Here is a 22865-nt window from a genome sequence, read left to right as displayed (position 1 = left end):
GTGTTGTTTGCATCCTCTGTCAGAATGCCAAGCAAATATTCAAAAATTACACTCATTGAAAGCTTTTCCTTTGCCAGATGATATCTTCAAATCGGACACGCCTCGTATCAGGTACAAGGTAAATTAATTGGAGGCTGCTTCATACCTTCTGAAAGCTCCGGAGTCGTTGGAATCATCGTCTTGGAAATTTTGTGGTTTAAGGGAGGTTGAAAACAAGAGAGCGTGTTGACGCAAGTGCAAAGTTTGGTGGAAAACGTTTATTGTCTCACGTGAATTTGGCGTAATATTCTATGATGCATTTGATACTCGAGCCGTATCGTTAACTCACTTGTCAGCATCTTCACCGGTTTGGTCGTCGCATTGCAACCGCGATTTACAAACAGATGGTCCTAGAACTATTTCGATTTTCGATTTCGATGACGAACACGTCACGTTCTTAACTTCTGTACGGAAATGTCTTCACGGAAGCTGAAGCGAGAAAAAACCACCACGAAATCCAACCTTGCTCTCGTTTGCAAGATGTTTCTTGTTTGCTACATGTCGAGTTCAAGAATTCAAGAGATGGGTACCATTCTACCAAGCTACGTTTCTCTGTATCCTTGAAATTGGAAGTAAGCTGCAGTCTCTTGTGTTGGTTTAGTGCTGAAACCGTGTGTCTCTGTGGGTTCAGCCTGGTTTTGAAATGATTAATATGGATATGATTCAAAGAAGGACTTTGTTTCAAAAGCGGTATGGCCTTTTCCCCAAAATGTGTCGAAATGTTGTTCAAGTCAGACTTCCGATGACACATCATTGAAATGATATCTCGCATGATCAAAAGTCACAGTCTCGAACTATTTCATTGTCTCTTCATCATGAATGATCTATGTATAAACTACTTTACAAATACTCTCTTCACCAAGCAACAATTCCTTGTGTATACCTTTCGCGAAATCATCAATCATCATTCACATCTTGTATCAGCTTCTTCTATGGGTGCCATCCCTTGCGGTAGCAAACAGTCCTTCCATTTCGACCATTCCTTGGACACGATGAACCTCCAAGAAAGATTCATAGCGAACTAGGGTTTCAGACCGCGGAACAACAGTCACTTTATCTTGCAGCCACAATAAAAAGGGCAGCAGCTCTCCTCCGTCAAATTCGACATTCAGCAAATACCAAGGATCGCGATGGTTGTTTGGCTCCTTTTGGATATGCCAATTGTACGTGATTATGTATCCTACATCACCATTTGGGTCCTTTTTGAGAAGATGAGTCTGGCAGCTTGACGAGAAACAACGTTTGCCGACATCCAGAATTGAACCCTGATGAGAAATTGGAAGTATGTAAATGCTGAGAATGTCGTGGTGTTGTGACATGTCATTTGTACAAGTTGGTTTGGTCTATTGTTGAAATACGGTTGGTCAATCGATACAAGTAGTACGACGTGAACTTGAAATTACCATTGAGCTGTAGCCTTATCAAAGAGTTTGCAATCTCCATTGACTAGGTTTGTGTGTTTTGTGTGAGATGATTTGATCAATGAATCTGGTGTTAGTAATGGACTGGTATAGCTCACTGTCTCATCAGCGTTGGCGACGTCGCCTGGCGTCCCGACTAGAGCCAAGAAGTCCATATCCCGCTGAACAGCTTCCTAAATTGTTGAGTGTTGAATGAAGATTGTTACCACGTCAGTAAAGACAAATCTAAATTACTGCAGCAGAAGCACGAGCAGGGAGTCTCAATAGACGTTATCATCAATGCATGTTCCAACCGTATTCCCTCTTCAACTTACGTGATCATCCATAGATCCAGGTTCAGGACCAACGGGTTGTTGTGGTTGTTGCTGCATCGTTGATTCTTTAGGTATGAGTTTCTCTCAAGGATTTTCGTACTTGAGATTGCCAGCTTATTGAATTCTTCCTCTTCGTTTCTAGTCTAAATCTCGAAACGCAGCAAGTAGGATGAACTTGCAAACGAGAAACGAAGAGGATGTGAGACTCAAGAATTGCTTTATCAATAAAAGGATTGATAATTCATCTAATAGGCATGCAAACGCGTGTTAAAAAGTGTATCTGTCTACATAAAGCTTCATGCATCATACAGGCAGTAACAGCACCCCAAACACGACAACACGAAAATCATCCACAAGACTTGTATGCGATCGCTGATGTACATCTATCCAGAAGCGCCTTCTCAAATAGTTCAATAATAATCCATTCTTGCTTCATATTAATTGGGTCTTCGCCACGTCATCATTCCAACCGCTACAATCGCAACTTCCAAGTCGTTTCACCACAAACACATTCTAGGGTTATAGGCATTGACGTCAAATGCATTTTAAATTGGGAGTAAGGCGTCTCCGTGTCTGAAATGCAGACAACGAAAAGACTCTGGGATGTCATCCCAGTCTTATTATTTATACTGCTATCGACGATCAGAAAATCTTCAAAGGGTCTGTTTAGTAGCACTTCCATCCTTTTAAAATCCCAGTTGTTCCCATGATCTTTAACTGATGTTGAGCAATGACTGAATACAGGTCCCAACCATCATCATTCTTTTCGTACAACTTTTCAAAAAGCACCCTCGTGCTAACCAATCATCCCTCATCTTGCTTCATTCAGAGACTTACTAGGCTTGTAGCGGGCATGGGCAAAGTTATTGTTGTCATTTTCAGCGGCGCTCCTACAGCTTTAATTGAAGAAATTATTGTGCACCTGTTTCCGTGACAAGCTTTTAAGAAAGAGACCAAAAGACGGCAGTACGTCAGACTTTTGTCTCGAATTTCATTTGGAGAAGAATGCCTCTACGATACGGATTTTCTTACAAAACGTAACTTTTGTCTTTTTTTTTTCATTTTGGTTATTGTAGCCAAGATGTCAGAGAAAGATTTAAAAAGACACATATTATCTGCTTAAGTCTGGAAGGTTGGGTTTTGTCTTTGAAAAAAATCTCCAAAGTTGGAGAAAAAAAGCTCCTGCGATTCTCGGGATACGAACTGTTGGTAGTAAATCAAGTAATCGTAGTACTCCCCCCGACCAGCTAAATCCTCGAGATCTTAAGAGAAGTGAAACCAAACGGGAATAACAAGGTAATGCCTTGGCTCCCTTTTTGAACACGTGAATGCAACATGCATTCACGTGTTAATAATACACGTATACACGTAATAATCGTAAATTTGCGGGACTATAGTCCCAATAGAATGCATGAGCCAAAAAAAATGGATGTTGCAGCGACGTTTCTAGCAATTGAAACAACATACGGGAGTGGTTCATTTACTGTACTAATAACTGGTTCGTTCAATGACTGCTTGACTGCTGACAATTGTGGCAATAAATGGGGGTTTTCAACTCAACTTTCTGTTCAGCATAAGTTGTGAATTTTCTCACTTATATCCTTGTAGCAAACCGAGTACAGCCTATGTTGAATGGCCACCAGTACACAAGCGTATTGTCTCCTAGTCAGTTCTCTTACAATAATCAGCTTGCTTCAATGGGGTTCAGTACATTTGATCATTTCTGTCAATCTTGGTCACTCAATGCTAGTCGATCGCTGTCTGAACATCACAGAGAATTGAAAGCAGCTGATTCCGCTTGCATGGAGAGTATAGAGCCTCCTGTTCCTGCTAAAGACGTCCCATCATTCCATCGACTCAATAAGGCACGCAAATCGATCTCCAGTTGAAGTTTCGTGTCAAGCTCCTCTCACTCAACATCTATACGTGATTTAAATTAATCACAATCATATAGTGCATGCAATAACATGCCGTTCCGCTTTTGGAAGACTTCCATCCGCCAAGTTGGAAGCCAAATGTCAAACAGCACATTTACTCATTGCCGTGTAAGACACTAAGGCGGCAAATCAAGCACCTGCAACAACAGCCGCTGAAGCTGCCAGATAATGATTGGGTACAAAAGAGATCAACTACGATGTCTTGGAAAGCCTCTTTGCTGACGTCAAACCTCCAGACCACCATCTGCTCCACCTGCTTTATAGAAATAGTGCTCGCTCGGATAAGGACCTTTAAAGAAGCAAGGTTATAATTATAAGAAACGCTCCTCTCGACGGGAATCTGAGAAAGCAAGTGTCGGCTTTGGATATAACTCCTTCCAAACACTGAAATATTTGGTTTGCGAAGTTCAGCAAGTCCTGAAACGCGTCCAATTTGTTCTAGCTTTGCTGGCAGATTGTGATCGTGTCTCAACGAGAGTAGAGGTCGTGTTTGGTGTCTCGTGTTACTGAGACCGTTTTCAATCAAGGGGGTATACTGTGCACTGTAGGACGTTTCTCCAATTTCTTTCCTGGTGGTATTGTTGTTTTAGAAACCAGTTTCACTTCAGGAAAAATCCAAAATTTGGCAGTGCCTGCCCTCTGAACTCGTGCGGATTTTGTCAAAAATGAAATTCAAGGCGAATGCGACGCCAGCCGAATGCAAGGACCATTGTGTGTACCGAATCTACAAGGCCCATTACTGAATTCGGTATCATATCATCCGAGACATCAAATATAACAGTACCAAAATCGAGGGACGAGATCCAACCCCAGCAGTAAACTGAGAATCCCATGGCCCGCTATGACTTTAAGAGACCGGGTATTATATAGGTGTGAGAATCGAGTGAGATAGACACCGCAAGCGATACGTGCTCAATACGTATTAATTCGTCTCAAATTTGATTTTTCAGAGGAAGATACGAGAGCACAAATTACAGGCTCAGCAATCTTAACTTGCCAGCACCCGGTCGTTCATTCAATGCATCGCTGACGGAAATTATAGTCTGTTTGATGATTGCCTGACTGCACATACTACAAGTGTTTTCAAACTTTGACTTGGCAATGCGTGTCCGGATTGCATCTCACCCAACTAGAATTTGTAGCAAACCGAGTACCGATTCCGTTGAATAGTCAGGAATAAACAGGCTTATAGACTCTTAGTTGCCTCGTCCTTTTGGCAATAGTCTGCGGATTCATCTCGGTTTCACGTTTCGAGTTAACTAGAGACTATAGTCCATCGCTGCCAAATCTGTAGGTGAAATTGACGACATCTAAATTATAAGCCATGCAGATACCACAGCTCAAGTGGTTTCCGCTAAAGGCGTCCTCAAACCAAGTTATTCATTTCAGCATTGATTTTTTGCGTTAAGCGCCTTCAACGCAGCTTCTGTACGTAACTTTAGTTACTGTCATACTCCTACAATATGTTTTGTCACACGAGGGCGTGCCTTGTCCAGAGCTTAACCTGTTCCAAAATCAAAGTTTGAAGCTAGTGCACGTTCTTCAAATTCCACATGGTGGGACGATAAACCAACAACAGCTAACCGCACAAGTTTACACTTGAGCTAGCGATCTCAGGTATGTTTTTCACTTACGGAGCTTGCTTGTACCGTCATTTTGCCGTTGATAAAGCCGCTAACACGTCGTTATCTTGCTTCCGACGCAGAATCAACAATGTTGGGTCGCAAGCAAACACTGGGCCATCCTATGACACCACCTCCTTCGCCTGGAACATCAGTAGTATCAGGCAATTCTCGAGATGCTTCCAAATCCCTTCCACCACCTAAAGAACCCAAAGAAACCACCACATCTGGTTCGTCGCTGCTCACCGACACCCAGCTGGACGTCGTAGAGAATATTATGAAGCTGGGGATCGCTATAAACCTTCCACAAATAGCTATTATCGGAGACCAATCGGCTGGCAAGTCGTCGCTGTTGGAAAACTTGACTGGAATCACGTTTCCCAAGAATGCAGAACTGTGCACCAGTTTCGCTACACGTGTCAGTCTCATTCCAAGCGATGAAGTATCTAGCGATGCATATATTACAGACTCAAAGGCCGCAAGGCTTCCAGATGTCGTTCGAAAACCGAAAAATATCAAGGATGTCGAGAATGTAATCAGAGAGGTCAAAACGGCTTTGTCTGATAATGAGAGCATTTTCTCAGACAAGGTCTTGAACATACATCTCTTTGGACCTGGTTATGCTCGTCTGACGTTGGTGGATTTGCCAGGTACAGCGACCTACTTGCCATGTCTCGATTTTATGAGTCAACAGATCTTACTGCTTCTTTAGGATATGTAAACACGAGTATAGGAAGTCAACCTGAGTCCGTTGTCGAGGACGTCAAGAGTATCGTAGATCCGTATGTCGATTTCTGTGGGGTTGTCTCACAATTTCAGACAGACGAATTAACGTATTTTGTCAATTAGATATGTCAGAGATCCGCGAACCCTCGTATTGGCAGTAATTCCAGCCACCTCAGATCTGGCCAACAATGCCGTCTTACGTGCCATAAAGGATTATGGTGGTAAAGGTGAACGAGCTCTCGCAGTAGTAACGAAGGTGGACAATATCAGCAAGGGAGAGGAGTTACTGAAAATCAAAAGCATGCAAACGGAATTGAGCTCATTTAAATATGGTGTGCATTGGGTAAAGAACAAGAGTATGGAAGAAATCACGACAGGACTTTCCGCCGACGAATTGCTGGCTTCCTCAAAGCAATTCTTCTCAAAACCTCCATGGAATATTATATATGAACGTCAAAAAGGTGTGGAATCCCTCCGCGAGCATCTTGTGGAGGTGCTTAAAGGACATATCGACAAGGAGATGCCATCCGTGAAACATGAGTTACAAACGAGGATTCGTGAGAAACAATCTGAACTGGATCAATTCCCTGAGCTAGTCAACGACGGAGATAAGCATGCTTTGATTTATAATAATTCGACCAGCTTTGTACAGGCTTTCTTGGACTTGTCTAGTGGTAGATATCCATTACCAAAGGATGCCGATAAAGACTTGTATTTGGGCAGTAGGGTGAAGGACCTGTGCGAGACCTTTCAAAAGAACATCCTCAAAGAAAATGGAAACGTCACAGATCAAGATGTCGAAAATGCTATACAGAAAGTACGAGGGCGAGAGATGGGTGTTTTCCCTCTCGATAATGCGTTCGTGTCATTAGTACAGGAATGTATTGTAGGCTGGAAGAACACTACGGAGAATCATGTAAACGATATAGTGCTGGTACTTCGAAATGTCTTTGGTTACTTGCTGGACAAGAAGGTGCATGGTCTCCTCCGTCCTTCCTTTAAGGAAGCAGTAGACAGCTATATAGACACCCTTGAACAAAAGCTTCTCAAGGAGACCAAATCCATGTATGATGACGAGGCCGATCATCCACTCACATATAATGAAAACTTTATGAAGAAGGTAGAAGATGCTCGAGAGAAAAACAGGGAATCGTGGTTGAACAGTAAACAGTCTGGTGCAGCAACAGGGACAAAATTGAATACTAGGAACTTTGAGGTCATGGATATGATTGCCATGGTAAAAGCTTACTGTGAGACTGCTGCTCTAAGATATGTAGATGCCGTTTGTCTGTATGCTGTCGAGAGAGAAGTTTTCCGACTTGGATGTGACGATCTACGCAAAATCCTAGCTCGCATCGAGCCTTCTGCTATTGGAGAAGACACAAGGGCCTCAGAACGTGAGGCTCTATTGGAAGAAATCAGCAAGCTTAATGCAGCCCTGAAAACTTTCTGGTAAGTGACAAAGTTTCTATTGCTTTGATTAATGTGTCGAAAAGCTTACAATTCGTTTGCTATAGAGCCCTCATAGTGACCGACATCATTTTCAGTTTTAATCCCCTCATCAGTAGTGAACCAGCAGAATGATATCCTAGCTCGAACTAAAGTCGCAGAGCAGACTGTCTTACAATACCTGCTTTCACCATTTGGCCCCTTTGTATGATCTTTTAATATTTTTTTTTAACAGTTTTATTATAACCGCTGGATAACTCCATTGATTTTTATCCAAAATTTGAATTGTTGTGGACGCGGCAATTTTCAGATTGGGACGTCTTCTGCAGAAATACACGTAATGCGAGTCTTAGGTGGTGTTCATTCGATGTCCATTACTTTGTTGGTGTGCAGATACCAGCCCCAAACTTCTGTTGGACGCAACCAAATCAACATCATATCTGTAATTCGTATACTTTAAATCTGTCCCACAGTTTCTCCTGATGGAGTTATAATAAAACTGTTAAAAAGACATCAAGTTACAAGCCCCAAACTTCTATTGACGCAAACTTAAGAACTCCGTAGAAGCTTATAAGACAACGACACAACCACACAAGGCAAGCAACTGACCTTAGCTGAGGCTTCCGAAGCTGCTGCAGTTAGTAATACTATTAACGAGCAACAGGATTTGTGTCGCAAAAGTTGCCCCTTGAGCTTGTACAGGCTATGCTATTGCTAGCCACTTACATGTAACTACATACATCACTCTATCAAAAGCATCCAAGTACTTTTATGGTACTCCAGATTCGTATAATGACGTCTTCTTTAAACGAGAGTTGGAACATCTCCAACCAAAAAACGCAGGTGCCTACCCTGACGAAGCAATCCCATCCATGTTGCAACATATTCAACGAGCCCTTGAAGAATATGAAAACTTGCCATACAGCTGGAAGTGAGTTACAAGGCTCGTCTGTTGTCTACGTGTTGTTTGGTCTAGTGCTCAGATCAATGGCATAGAATCCATTTCGAAGTAGAAGAGTTTTGAGTTTGCTGAGTTTTGAAAGTCCTTACGGGGTTGTTTAGTGTGCATTCAGAATCTAGCTTCTTTGTTTCAATAAATTAAAATCATCCCTTTTGACTACCAATTTAAAGAAGAGCCAGACTGTTGTCTGTGTGAGCAAGAGCCAGCATGAAGCGGAAGCTTGACAGTCAAAGAAAGTTCGTTTCTGGTCGAGAACTCCCACAAAGGTACCCAAGTACTTCACAACAAGAGCAGCACGGTCGATAGTTTACTATATCCATCCGTTTTATTGTTTTGAGATGCAAAAAACCTATATACCTATCTCCTTCCTAGATGCTTTTTCAATACTATCAATCCTGCTTCTTTCCTTCCCATCATTCTATACAGAGCACAACAAAGCAGTCCATCCGTTTCCTTCCATAAACTATGATTCCTTGAGGCAGTCTTGTTCCGTGGTTTTCTTTCAAATTGACGTTTTTATTGTCCTCGCCCCCGGAATCCACCACCACGATCGCCTCCTCTAAAACCGCCACGATCACCGCCTCTGAATCCTCCACGATCGCCACGACCTGCGTAGTAGAGAAGAATATAAGTACAGGTGTTTGCGGTTGTCCAGTTGCAATGTTTGCCAAATGTTGCCATGCGGCTCTCTGCTACTTTCATTCTTGGCTGTCTCAAACACCAAAGACCAAGAATGTGCTCAGTTCGTAATACAAACAATCTGCAATCTTACCTCTACTTTGCTGTTGAGCTCTCGCAACAGTAGCTTTACCCCTCCCCATACCAATACCTCTAGCTTTAGTAGCACCAGGCTGTACCCATTTAAACATGGGAGCATTTCGTAACATGTCTGGCACAATAAAGAATCTGACTTGGGAGCCTCGTACATATACTTGGTCGAGTTTGGTTACTCGTCCATCACGTTGAGTTACTGTAATGTCTCGTAATTGTACGTTCATAGAGTCTTCACATTCGAGTAGCTTGCCACGGTATGTTGCTCCTGTTTTGAGTTCGAGAGTGATGATGTGGCCTTGTGATTCATGCAGAAGCTGTATTGGTTTAATTGAATTTTCGAATGTTTTGAATTTTGGATACAATAGAAGAGTTAGTTAATAGCCTGATTACAGTTGTGGATGCGAGTGCGTTCATACCTTTATTGGAACTCCTATTGAAGATGACATGACTGGATGGGCTCTCTTTGCTGTACTCTCCTCTACTCGACGTCCTTGCTAACACTTTTTTGAAGTTTGCTGCGAACGAGAAAGTGACGAGACCATTCAACAAACAAAGTGTTTTTCTGTGTCGATATAACTTTAATTTTATGATGAAACTGTGGCGTGCAAATATAATACATATTTAGAATGAATTTTGAGGCTGATTATTCGCTTAAAAGGTGTTGTGGTGCTGGTGCAAAGATTTGAGAGACCACATTGGTAACCAATTTGAAGCTTTCCTTTGCTACGTAGTAGTTGGAAGCAATGACCAGAGATGTAGTGAATCGTGCCAACCTCATCATGTGGAACATTGCTTCATAGACCTAAACGGCAGCAAAGAAGGGACAGAAAATGAGACGCACGAAGACAACCAGATCATAGCTGCTAATCAAACACTTACTCGTTGCACAATCTGAGTGACCAATGAGTGAACGCGATCCATCCATATGGTATACTTGGCAATTTCCTGCATTTTTCGGGCATGTGCACTCTTCAAATCAGATGTGAAGTGCTTGAAGTTACGATCCCATAGTTGTTTGGCGACACCAGCGGGTTCAGCAGGTTCCAGTTTGGATACAAAGCCTTCCAATTCACCACGAGCTTGACCAGCTACAGTTTCTACTTCACTCATTATTGATTTGATATGTTTCCGACCAGATATTTGAGATGGATGATTGCCAAGTGATCGACACTTTTCAACAAACTCAGACCAAGCAGCATTGGCAGCTTCAGACGCCATGTTGGCCACCATAGCTTCCGTAGCAGACACCATATTGAATTTGGATCCACCTTCTCGGATTTGAGCCACCAGTTCTGTAGCGAGTTGTACCATGACTGGACCATCAATGGGTACATTGCCAACAATCAAGGGAGTCAGACGATCAGCCAACATATCAGCCATGTCGTTGATTGTTGTATTGTATTCGCTACCGACGACGGTCGAGATAAATGGGAGTTTGGTAAATTCGACATCAAAGCGGTCACGTATAATACGACGAATACGGTTTGTAGCTTCATCACCATCCGTTTCGTTCACCAAGTCAGTCAGCAGGTCAATTTCAGTGATTTCTTGGTTTATAGTCATATTTTCAACCAATACCAATGATTTTGGCAGGTCGATACGTATATCTGGGTTTTGAGGAGTAGCGAGACCCATGGTCAAGACTTGCATCACAGTTTCCAAGCCACCAGTAGTAAAGCATGATCGCTCAAATACATAGAGTCGAGTTGATAGACGAGCTGCTAGACCCATAACGAATGGAAGTGCAGATTGGTTGTGATTTTGACTTCCTTCACAATCCAGAAAGATGATTTGGCCAGCCTTTGTTGGATGTTGGAAGACCATCATGTCGACTCCATGAGTACAAGGTACATTGCCAGGACGAGATGTGAATTGGACACTGGTATCACCCGTCAAGGCTGCTTTGAGTTTTGTGGCAGTCATTGACTTTCCAGATCTATAAAGGATCATTGTATATGGTTTAAGTTGATGATGGTGAGTGACACGTCACTCCACACGTGCGAATGACCAACATGAACTTTAATAATGTTGAACAAGTGATTCAAATCATTACCTTCCAAATCCAATGAAGGCAGCAACATAGAGTGGTCCTTCCAATTGTATGAGAATAGACTCTGCTTCAGAGGTCAGACCAGTTGCGATATATTTGACTCCATTTTGAGTTGGCTGAGCATTGACTCGTACGAGTGGGACAGGTTGACACAAAGTCTGCCATGGCTCCATAGGAGGCAGGCGACGGTTTCGAAGGAATTCCATCGTACTTGTTAGCAACATGCTTACAAGATGGTAGATGTTGCGAAGTTTGCGATGTTTGACGAAGTAGCAGGAAGTTATATAGTTATGACTTGAGATGGATTATTCCTAATTATAAATGAATCAGGGTAGCATCAGCTTCAATTAGGTTAAGAACGACAGGATTGAATGGCAAAGTGTAGCAGATGGTAAGTGCATTAAACAATGGACAAAACAGCAACGAAAGCAAGACAGGAGCTCTACTGATCAACAGATCTTTTTGCTTACCTTTGCTTCTAGCGTGATCTTGCTGTGCTCTCCTTTCTAGCCAATGTTTGCTGATTTTGAATTTTTTACGTTTTCTCAATCACGGATCGACCTAGTATAATTCCGTCAACCGTGTAGTCTGCGCTAAGAACATATGTCAAATTCACGCGTTTTGACGTGTGTACATCTGTTTGCAAGCTAGAAATATGTTGGTACATACACGTCTTTAATCATTTGATTTGGAACTTGGCCATCATGATATTTATCGAGCCTTGTAGACCTTTTCGAGAGCTCGTTTTGCAATTTATCGATACTTCACACGTATTGGCACGCGGCATTACGTGTCGCCCTCTATTCTCGTGTGACAATTGTTGGCTTCTGTCATCCTCAACATTTTGCTGGCTAGTATTTTCGCAGATTGGTCGATTCAAGGTAGGTAAGCCCAAGCGCCTGGTAGTATATGATGTTAATAGACAACATATTTACTAATTCGTGTCTTTATTTATACTAGCTCATACTTGTAATCCATCCAAAATCAAGATAAAATGTCTCGAGAGTTGAGGAAGCGAAAAGCAGAGCAACCAGCTCCATCAACTCCTCCTCCTCCTGCTGCGAATGGAAGAACTAAATCTGGATCTTCAAAATACAATCACAAAGACGAACCAGTCGCTTCTCCACCAAGAAGTATGTCGCAGTCATCAACACATTTTGGAATGTTGGCGTCAAGGCACTCACAACCATTTCTATAGAACAAAAAACTGCCAAAATGATCACTCATCCACCCACAACTACTGGCCAGGTTTGGGTCGTCGGCTCAGGAGACTGTGGACAGCTTGGTCTTGGCCCAGACGTCACTGAACGAGAGAAGCCTGCTCAAGTCAAATTCTTCGAAGAGAAACGGCCTGTCATGATAGCTGCAGGTGGTCTCCATAACATTGTTCTCACTGCCAACAACAAACTCTTCTCATGGGGATGCAACGATCACTTCGCACTCGGTACGCAATTGATAAGGTCCATAACGTCGTTTTGGTCACTTTTGTGTTAACAAGTGTCTTCTGTTTATTCCGTAGGCCGTGTTACCGATAGTGAAGGTCCTCGCTGGGACAGTGAACCAGGCGAAGTAGAGGGATTGGATGAAGCTGTCATAACAAAGATCGTTTGTGGAGACAATTGTTCAGCTGCACTCACACGTGATGGAAAGTAAGCAAACATCTGTTGCATCCAGGCCTAGTGAATTGTGTTTCCACCGTTAAACTCCCGCGTTTCTAGCGTCTACATCTGGGGCACTTTCCGCGACTCGATGGGAATATTCGGAGCCACCAAGGAAACAAGCATTCAAAAGACGCCATTGAAGCTGCAAGGTCTACATGACGTTATGGATATCGCTGCTGGTAGCAATCACATGATTGCAATCACAGATGATGGTATGCGACAAACAGAAGTCTCGCTACAGCGTTTTGTAATCGTTCCTTGACCGTTATTTTGCTCCTTTCTTCTAGGGAAACTCTGGAGTTGGGGTATTGGAGAGCAAGGACAATTAGGCAGACGTCTTGCTGTCAGGCAGATCGTATCCTCCAGTCTCGTACCCCGATCAATGACCTTCAAAGCCCCACATGCATCTGACAAGAAATTTGTTGGTGCATTCTGCGGCAGCTACCATACCCATTTTATTCCAAATACTGGTCGCACCTGTGGTGTAGGGCTCAATCAGTATGGTCAGATCGGAGACGGATCTTCTGACAATACCGAAGAGCCAGTTGAAGTCCTCGCTGTACCAAAGGTTGTGGGTGGTGCAGCTGGTGAACACCACTCGCTGTTCCTCGACGACCAAGGTTTGTTTGAAAGGATCTTTTTCTCATGTGGCTTGAACGGTTCACTTACCACACATCTATTTTCTTGTCTTAATTGTCAGGTAGACTATGGGCAACAGGAAGAAACGACTCTGGCCAACTAGGCTACACGACTCCCGTCAGTGATGCTGCAGGAAATATAGATCCAACCAATGCTCAAACTGATCGATCCATCATCCCCCACCTCGTCGACTTCTCAGCATACGGAGAAACACCACCAAAGATAACATCAGTCTCTGCAGGAACCTTCTTTTCGGTGGCACTCTCAGATGAAGAAACCAATAACTTGTACACTTGGGGTTACGGAGAAATGGGTCAGCTATGCAACCCTGGAGTCGATGATGATGTATTGAGGCCATTCCGAACCAACCTAAACAATAGGAAGGTGTTGATGGTATCTGCTGGAGGGCAACACACGTTGATGCTGTTAGCCCCAAAAGATCTTGAAGCTCAAATCCAAAATATGCACGTGGCTTAATTGGTGTATGTAATCGGTAGTCGGGTCATCAAGGACTTGACCGTAAAAACAAACTTGATAAAAATTTGGCATGTGTAGATTATAAAGACGAAAGCAGCATAGCATATTGAACCACCACAATAAATGAAGATTGACATACATTACACCCGAAAAGGACCACCAGTTTTTATTAACACTACTACTACGTTCTAAAATGTCCGTTATATATACAAATGTGCGAGAAGCTCGTTATTATCCACGACTAGGATACCTTTGAGGTACAGGCACATTATTCCGCCTCGGAATATCCGGTGATGATGGCGTTGGCACTATATGCCTCGTCACATATACACCTCTCGGTTGAAGAGATGCACTATTACTACTATTTACAGGAGCAGAATACGTTTGTGCTCGATGCGATGATGATGTCGATGATTGAAATGGAGTTTGTGCTGATACCGATGGTGTACTATTAAGTGATTGCTGAGAGATTGGTTGTGGATTGTGTGCATATGCAGCGGAGTTTTCAGATACGGAGCGATTTAGCGGTGTTGTTGTTGCTGCCGCAGTGGTGGTGGTGTTTATAGATACATGACGATTTGATTCAACTGGCTGTGAGTTTGATGCAGCGTCATCATGGTTCACTGCTTGATCGACTGTGGCATCTCCGAATACAGTCAGCGCTTCCATATTGAGAGCACACACACCCCTCATAAAGGCTTGCTTCATGTCAGCTTGTTGTGCTGCTCGTTTGACCTCTGACTCTTTGAGGGCTACCAGGGTATCGTTGAGCTTATTCGTGAGCTATTGCAAAAAAACTGTTCAGAGTCTTGGATGGTGCTGGCCACAAAAAACCGAGGATTTTCCAAACAGCAAATGATTTCGCAACCTTGGGCATACCTCTGATATCCGCTTCTCATAACTCAATGCTAGAGTCTCCAAGGTCCTCTCAGACTCCATCTTGATCTTTTTGGCTTCTCTCTTCCGCCAAGAAGCACCAATCTCATGCTGCCACGACTCGAACACCTTCCTTTGCAAAGCTCGACGATGGTGTTTGATCGCCATCGTATCACACATGATCGTTTTACGTACTTCAGCATATCGAAGCCTCCATCTTGCAAAGGCCAAAAACATTACCGCTTTTGAGCGCTAAGAAAGGAGATAAGTTTTCGTCACTTTCACTTATTGCCGACGCGCCAAAATCTACAAGTTCGATAAATCACCTTGTTGATGAGAAACGTAGCTGCGGCTTCAACCAGCTTCAAGCGAGCAGATGATATCTTCTCTGCCTCATTCAGATTCTTGCTGAGATCTGCTATCTGTCGTCCATATTCGGCTAGTCCGTCGTTTAGTATTTGAGACTCTTGTGCATGTTGATCAATTAGTCTTGAAGATAGATCGCCTTTAATTTCAACAAAATCGGCCTATAGAAAATAAAACCTGTTTGAGTGAGCTTCAAAGTTGTATGGCTAAAGCTAGTTGCTGTTTTGCTCTCAAAGAAAACCCACAAGAATCGCTCTCTTCATCAACCCAGTCCACTTATCCAACCCTTCAGAAAACTTGCTGACTTCCATATCGGCATGTAGAGAATGACCATTGCCTCGCTGCTGCTGTTGCGGTAGTGGACGAGTAAAAGCAGCCAAGCCTGGAGTTATAGTGGTTGCCGAATCTGGAGAACCGAATTCGGCATCTTCCAGTCCAAATGTAGCCATACGGGATCTTCGAGGAGATACTGCTCGGGACGTGCTCTGAGAAGATATGGTCGTTTGTGGAGGTATTTTGTTGCTGATTCCATTGGTTTGTGTTTTGTGTGATACCTTAGCTTTCGATGTTGGGGGGATCCCAAGAGGCTGTGGTCTTAGTGTAGATACAAAGACTGGGGCAGCTAAGTGAAAAGTAGTTTCAGAATTAGGGCGAAAAAAGGACGTAATATTCCTAATAATGTCCTACGAGAACTTTCGCGACTGACGATTTCACGATGGGAAGATTCAGTGGTTCTATAAAGCTCTATCCATCAGTCACTCGAATTGGAGTTAACGATTGCTTTTTCTTACATGTTTGACTCTACAGTATCAGCAACCGTCGTATTAAACGCATCTCCAAGCGCCGACGTAGATTTCCCCTCATCAGGAAGATACGAGTTTCTCACTTGACCATGATTACTGATTCGCTTTGAAGCTGATAAAGGAGATCCTGACGGACTGTCTGGTCGAGGAGTATCTTGCCGATTTCTCACACCCCTTTCTGTAGATTGTCGGCCTAACGAAACAATTCCGGGCGTTCGTTGCGATACAGTGGTAGATGCGGTTTGAGATGACTGGTTACTGGGACTTGTTCTTGACGATTCTAAACCACGACGAAAAAAGAGTGAATAATATTGAGGTCGACATGTCACCAAAGCCAGTAGTACGAAGTACCTGATACAGATCCAGTTCCAATCGTTGTATTGAATGAATCGCCCAGTGCCGATGAGCTTGGTCCCTGCGTAGGTAGATATGAATTTCGTTCTGCTGATGGAACGTTCCGAATTTGATGTTGGGGTTTCTGCGGTGATTTAGACTTGTCACGAGCTGTATTGGTGCCAGACGTATCTGGAGCCATCCAAGCAGTAGTCCGAGTAGTTTTCTTGTATGGAGTTGAGAAAGTTGAGTGTCTAAAAGTTGAGATTTCTTGTTTTAGTTAGTGCAATTCTTTAATTGCAGATACACGAAAGAACCATTTGTACAAGAGCAATTTCAATGCGGGATCAGTTAAATGAGACGGCAAAAAAGAGCGACTTACTTTGTAAGTCTCAGATCCTGTCAAGGTCACCGAGGAACAGGCAATGGTTCACTGAATGAAAAACACAAGTGCTGAACTTTCAGCATCAGTATCCTGTTAAGTAAATTATTTCTAATTTCTACGTGAATTTATATACAATGACGCGAGAGATTCATGGTTTATGGGCTGCACAGCTGAAAACGATACAGCCATTCATCAATTAGTGCAGCTGTAGCATCAGTTAATGGATAATGCAGATTATCTGGAGACTTGTCAATCCAGGCGAGGGTATACTTAAAGTAATCAAACACCGTAATGTTGAATTCCGACATCTAAATATTTGGAATCGGTTTAGCACCATTCAAGACGATTGCGAGCAGACAAGTGTCCAAACAACTAGCACACACTAGTTCAATTCAATCAATTGAATTCAATCGTTGGTCAAAGTGTCCAAACATACCATCTCTATACTCTTGTCGACTCGATACTGCATCCTCCGATGCGTCCTCATATCCTGCACTTCAGCAAACTTGACTCTCGTCCCATTGTCCTGCTTATACGCCGGCATTGTCTGAAAAAACACTCTCAACTCCCTTCCAGTCTCACTCCTAGCCGTCCTATACGTTGCGAGACTTTCCGCGTAATTCCTCAACCGATTGAGATACTGCTGAGTAGGCCAATGTCCCGAGATAGCGTCATACCCATGATTCAAATCACGAATGACCCATTGACCGTACGAGAAAACAATTATATCGGACGTCATGGTAACAGTATTGTTTTCCGTCCATGCGAAATCATCTACAAGCCGTGCGTCGCCTATTAGTCGGATCCACAGCCTTCCGACCTTGATGACCTTGGTATCCAAAGGGGGCGATGCCTTCCAATCTGTGTAGGCACCATATATTGACATACTTTCCTTGTAATCTCTATCTATGACTCCATTCAATCTAGCTAATAGCTCTGACGTGGACACTCGCATATGGGAGTCTCCCACTATGGTAATATTTACAGTAGGCCGACCTGGTCCTTCTACTAAACATGGATGTAGTGTTTTATCCTGTCTATCAAACATCATTACAGCGGTATCAATTTCACGGTCATTCATCTTCCAGATATACTCCCGTCTTCTAGTTCCATTGTTTCTTACCCAACTGCCAGCAGATAAAGCACCGGAAACGGGAGGAGGACACGACTTTGGGAATTCTACAGCCATGTCTTTTACGATCACTGAATTAATCAACATGGTTCCTTTTACATTTACATCCGTGATATCGTTATAGTTCTGATACTGGTGGTATAGTGTCATTGTGACAGGTGACGAGACAGAGGAATCTAGTACCGTAAACGGGAGTTGTTGACTACAGTTGGATTTACGTCTCGTTTTCACCCATGCACTGCGTTCAGCTCTGGTGAGTAGCAGATAGAAAGCATCAGGCCCATAATCATACAGCTCCTGTTGGATTACAGGATTTTGTGATAGCGCAATATTACCAGCTTCAGTGCAATTCCGCTGTTCTATCTCTATAAACCCCTCGGTGCACGACACCCAACGTAAAGCCAACTCAAACGAATGCGATTCAGTCGAAGTATTAGTAAACGGATGGAATGGCAAGGTGGTGATTATCGGATCAGCGTCCAAGATTGGTATGAATGCTTCTTCAGATGTCCAGTACACGTTGACTCCAAGAAGCACAATCACCATGGTAAAAGATAGAGCGGCAATTGCTAAAGTTGCTGGACCAAATCTCTTCCAAGCAGGGTCAATAACTTTGGACTCTTGAGTTTCGAGCAGAGGTTCCATTTTCTGCAAAAAACTTTGTTGGCGAAGTGTTGAGTACCTGCGTTGTTCTACACAGAATTGCAGTGGAGAATCGCTTACCTATGAGCATGTATCCGAAACCTACCTACATTATACCATCCATTCTAGACTACCCCAATGTCCCTTGCGTAATTCGTGCTTCTTGCCAAGAACGGAGATAGACGGACATTGAAGCGAACGTTGGATCTTCGAGTTCAAAAGTTCTGGGATACACGGCATTTCACGACGGTTCATTCTGGCAGTCATGAATGTACGATCAAGGCTACGAATCAATGTTCAAAACTTACCAACTACAAAATCAAGGCTGCACCACAAGTTGACCGAGAGGCTTTATAGATCCCAATAGCAAATCCTTTTTATGTCACTCGAATGTACAATTACACAGTTGGCGAGTTCGCATCGTTGGCTTCTCTGACGCCTGGAGCAACACTTACGCCTGCTCTTGACCTCCACGTGGCTTCTTACTACATTCACGGACTAGAAATAAGCAGACGTTTCGGGTATCGGGATATCCAAAACGATTCTACAAAAATCTGCACTCTATTTGTCTGTCACGTTCTCGCCTCCTCTTACAAACGCAATCTTTGTCCCGTGATTGACTAATACCACAATCGAACGGCGTAGAAAGAGAGGCTGGCAACAAACAAACTCAAGGTAGGTGGAGCGGTTGCTGTACTGGTCGTATACAGCTACACTCATTCTGACCCTTCCTGTTCATATAGCACTGACCAATACAGTCTCAACGAGCCTAATCTATAAAAGGAGTCAAGTCACCCACACAACTGACCATGGATTCAGCTATCGCCAAGAAGAAGGGCTCACAGTACTCTTTCGTCGCTGAACATCCATTTGGTATGTACCTGCTCTCCCAACTCTCTATTGTGTCATCTCGCCATTTGACAACTCGTCATCAGGAAAAAAGGAGATCATTTGATTGCTGATAACAGCACCAACCTACAATACATACTGACCCTCTCGATCTATCTATTTACAGAAAAGCGACAATCAGAAGCAAACCGTATACTCGCTTCCTATCCATCCCGAATCCCAATCATTGTCGAAAAATCATCAGCACGATCATCATCTCCCCTCGCCGACTTGGATAAACGAAAGTTCTTGTGTCCTGGTGAAATCACTGTTGGCCAATTCCAAGCTGTACTTCGTAAACGACTCAAGTATGTATTTCTGTACTGTGCCACTACGTTGGTTTTGACATGCATCCATGTGAAGAGCTGATGTTGGATCGTTCGGTATAAGTGTACAAAGCTGACATTGAATCGCTCGGCCTTAGATTGAATGCCGATACAGCCCTCTTTTTGTATGTGAAGGTATGTATTGTTGTTACTCGGTGGTGTCATCTGTTTAATACCGATTTTAACAACCCTCGCATAGAATGTACTACCACCTGTATCAGCAGAGTTGAGCCACGTATATCAGGACCACAAAGACGCAGATGGCTTCCTCTATGTCGTGTACGCTGGTGAATCTACCTTTGGAGGAAAAGAAGAAGAAATGTAAAGAAATCCATATATTGATCAAGTCTTGTCGGTGTGCTCTCGTTGTTGCTTATTATCCTAGCAAACATTTTATCCTTTGTCGTGTTGTTGTTTTGTGTGTACCTCGTAAAATCTTGTCTCTTTTTTCCATTGCTGTTAATATAAAACCAAAAGTAAAGTATTCAATTTGGCTATCTCGTTTATGCGTTTAAGCGACACTTGCCCACTCTACCGCGTTGCTGTTCAAAGTGGTAAAATAATGCAATTCTGTTATTTTTCGTTTGCTACTTTGCCTTGCTATACATTGATACAATTTTTTTATTCATTTATCGAGGACGATTAAATTGATCTGGCCTTCGATGAGCAGCTTGCGAGAATCCAGCTTGCGGCTGAGCTGCTGCTGGCGGTCGATGCCCACCACCAGCTTCACGTCGTTTCCTCGCATCCAATTCATGAGAAGGTTCCCATTGTGGGAAATCTGATGTTCCTGGTCGAGCAGCATATGGTCGTAGTGTGAAATATGGTGCTAATAATGCCTTGTCTGCTGTCAACCGGTTTCTTGGATTCAATATCAATAGACCAGCCAACAGTGACAACCCACTTTCATCTATATCTATACGTGCGCCACGGCAATCCTTTTCAAATTGTTTGGCGAGATCTTGGGGCCTATATTGTTCCTTGAATTGAGCTCCAAAACTGGCCCATTTTGGTAATTTATCCCAATCTGGCCATGTTTCGACTGTTGGTATGCCTCGCATTGAGAAGATTCTCTTCAACTGATCAACGGATGCTGTCTCTTCATCTTTGCCACCTCCTCCTGGTAGTATAGGTTGCCTTCGCAGCATTTCTCCGAAAACACAGCTGGAAGGTAGATAATAATCAGTGGATGTATTCTCTAAACATCTTTAAACGGTATGCAAATGGTCGCGACGGCAAAGCAATGAGACATCGAAGATGAAAACGAGGACATTGCTGTCGTAATATGAGTGATTGTCTTACCCTATACCCCACATATCAACAGATGGACCATACTTGGTATCTCCCAAGATCAGTTCTGGAGGGCGATACCATCGAGTAACAACCATATTCGTATATCTTCTCTTCTTTTCATCAGGATTATACGTTCGAGCTAATCCAAAATCTGCTAGTCTCAAGTTTCCATGATTGTCAATCAAGATGTTGGCAGCTGTTTGAGAAGAGCTGTCAGCGAACAAAAAAAGAATGATGGCCACAGGAGACAATACCTACTCTTCATGTCTCGATGAATCAACCTGACCTAATAGACAGTATGGTTTAGTTAACGACTCATATTACACCTCACTACAGACAATCACTGATTTCTCTCTTACCTGATGCAAGTATGCAGTGCCTTCCAATAATTGCTTCATGTAACTCTTGATATGACTGGGAGTGAGCTTGATATTGTCACTTTCGATGATACCACTCAAATCATGATCCATGTAGGGAAACACCATATACACTTCTCCTCTCACGCTCTTGTTCTTATCAGCTGTAATTGGAAGCAAAAAAAGTGAGCCATGCGACAACGTACGAATCGGAGGGCATGGGTGTTCCTTAGAACACTTACCTTTCTTGGTTGCAATCTCTAGAAGCTGGATCACATTCGGGTGACTCATCATCTTGAGGATCTTGATTTCTCGTAGAGCTGTAACTGGAAGCTATGAGAGGGAAGTAGTGGTCGATACCATGTACATTCAGTGATCTATCTATAGTTTTTTGTCGTACAGCTCAGGCACTTACCCCTTCTTTTTCATTCTTCATACTAATCTTCTTCAATGCAACGATTGTTCCAGTAATCTTATTTTTACCCACTGTGACCAGACTGCAGAGAAAAAAGAGAGTCAGGTCGACAGTATGGTTTTTACAAGCTCGACAAAACGCATACCCAAATGTACCCTCTCCAACAGTATTAGATATTTCATAATCATCTATGGGAGAAGTGCCTACAAACTTGCGTAGCTCGTGCCTGGCAGGTCGTTGAGTAATGTCAGGCTTTCTGGGAGGTTGACCCCAAGAAGGAGTATTACCACCATCAGCAGCAGTAGGAGTTTGAGCAGCACTTGGGGTGTATATAGCCGGCGTATGTGGTTTGAGAGTATTAGTAGTACTGCCAGGAGCATGATGAGTAGGTGAGGTCGAAGTAATAAAGTCTATATCATCTGGGTCCTTTTTGGTAGAAGTATCATTATCATCTAAATCCATGCCATCGTCATCTGATTCTTGGCCGTCTTCTTGGGTCGGATGACGTGGAGCCTGAGGCCTATCGTACGTATCAATAGCTTCAAATGTTGGTTGATTTTCGTTATCATTGGCGTCTGGTAGTGGGTCTGATGGAGAGGCAGGTTGAGAAGTATCTAGAGCGACCCGCTTTCTAGGAGGTTGTCCTTCTATTGGTGCTTCTTCAGTCTTCACAGCCGGGTCGTCACTATTGTTGCTATTGTCATCGTTTGGCCTCTTTAATGAAGCTGATGCCTGCTCCAATACGGTCTGCTTGGAATCGTCAGCCATCCTAGCTAATATAAAGTGTGCTATCTATCTCAAATAAACTCTTTCGTCAGCCTCCAAAGTTTGTTTTGCTGTGCGAAGACGTACAAAGTCCAGCAGCTTGTATTAAACAACAGACAGCACCATAGCGACGCAATACCGGAGAGAATTTATAGCTGGATCTCCATATATTCGAATCGCTTTGGCTAGGTAATATCACGTTTTTCTCGACTCAG

At 43.1% G+C, this 22865-nt stretch overlaps 6 protein-coding genes across 6 annotated transcripts; 2 read left to right on the top strand and 4 right to left on the bottom strand.

The window, feature by feature from the left end:
* Nucleotides 1-8985: 8985 nt before the first annotated feature.
* On the bottom strand, nucleotides 8986-9689 carry SmJEL517_g04470 (uncharacterized protein; the record flags this gene model as incomplete). The annotated part of the gene is made up of 3 exons (XM_031170398.1): nucleotides 8986-9077; nucleotides 9242-9557; nucleotides 9660-9689. 3 exons carry the CDS (start codon nucleotides 9687-9689, stop codon nucleotides 8986-8988), a joined length of 438 nt encoding a protein of 145 aa, XP_031023664.1.
* Nucleotides 9690-9886: 197 nt separating this feature from the next.
* On the bottom strand, nucleotides 9887-11499 carry SmJEL517_g04469 (uncharacterized protein; the record flags this gene model as incomplete). Its single annotated transcript, XM_031170397.1, has 3 exons — nucleotides 9887-10045; nucleotides 10123-11179; nucleotides 11297-11499. The coding sequence occupies 3 exons, from the start codon at nucleotides 11497-11499 to the stop codon at nucleotides 9887-9889; spliced, it is 1419 nt and encodes a 472-aa protein (XP_031023632.1).
* Nucleotides 11500-12287: 788 nt separating this feature from the next.
* SmJEL517_g04468 (uncharacterized protein) lies at nucleotides 12288-14070 on the top strand (the record flags this gene model as incomplete). The annotated part of the gene is made up of 6 exons (XM_031170396.1): nucleotides 12288-12426; nucleotides 12492-12737; nucleotides 12813-12942; nucleotides 13012-13166; nucleotides 13242-13574; nucleotides 13655-14070. The coding sequence occupies 6 exons, from the start codon at nucleotides 12288-12290 to the stop codon at nucleotides 14068-14070; spliced, it is 1419 nt and encodes a 472-aa protein (XP_031023633.1).
* Nucleotides 14071-14301: 231 nt separating this feature from the next.
* On the bottom strand, nucleotides 14302-18610 carry SmJEL517_g04467 (uncharacterized protein; the record flags this gene model as incomplete). Its single annotated transcript, XM_031170395.1, has 10 exons — nucleotides 14302-14853; nucleotides 14950-15198; nucleotides 15273-15473; nucleotides 15558-15797; nucleotides 15867-15934; nucleotides 16000-16046; nucleotides 16104-16395; nucleotides 16467-16702; nucleotides 17017-17141; nucleotides 17270-18610. The coding sequence occupies 10 exons, from the start codon at nucleotides 18608-18610 to the stop codon at nucleotides 14302-14304; spliced, it is 3351 nt and encodes a 1116-aa protein (XP_031023626.1).
* Nucleotides 18611-19416: 806 nt separating this feature from the next.
* Nucleotides 19417-20146, top strand: SmJEL517_g04466 (uncharacterized protein; the record flags this gene model as incomplete). The annotated part of the gene is made up of 4 exons (XM_031170394.1): nucleotides 19417-19480; nucleotides 19623-19803; nucleotides 19920-19956; nucleotides 20021-20146. 4 exons carry the CDS (start codon nucleotides 19417-19419, stop codon nucleotides 20144-20146), a joined length of 408 nt encoding a protein of 135 aa, XP_031023627.1.
* A 304-nt stretch (nucleotides 20147-20450) lies between these two features.
* Nucleotides 20451-22653, bottom strand: SmJEL517_g04465 (uncharacterized protein; the record flags this gene model as incomplete). The annotated part of the gene is made up of 7 exons (XM_031170393.1): nucleotides 20451-20985; nucleotides 21124-21310; nucleotides 21373-21400; nucleotides 21474-21634; nucleotides 21713-21803; nucleotides 21886-21967; nucleotides 22031-22653. 7 exons carry the CDS (start codon nucleotides 22651-22653, stop codon nucleotides 20451-20453), a joined length of 1707 nt encoding a protein of 568 aa, XP_031023624.1.
* Between the last annotated feature and the right edge of the window lie 212 nt (nucleotides 22654-22865).

The sequence above is a fragment of the Synchytrium microbalum genome (assembly GCF_006535985.1).
Source record: "Synchytrium microbalum strain JEL517 chromosome Unknown SmJEL517_scf0030, whole genome shotgun sequence".
In the NCBI taxonomy this organism is placed as follows: domain Eukaryota; kingdom Fungi; phylum Chytridiomycota; class Chytridiomycetes; order Synchytriales; family Synchytriaceae; genus Synchytrium; species Synchytrium microbalum.
The sequence above is the reverse complement of the archived record's forward strand: the minus strand, read 5'-3'. Positions and strand labels throughout refer to the sequence as shown.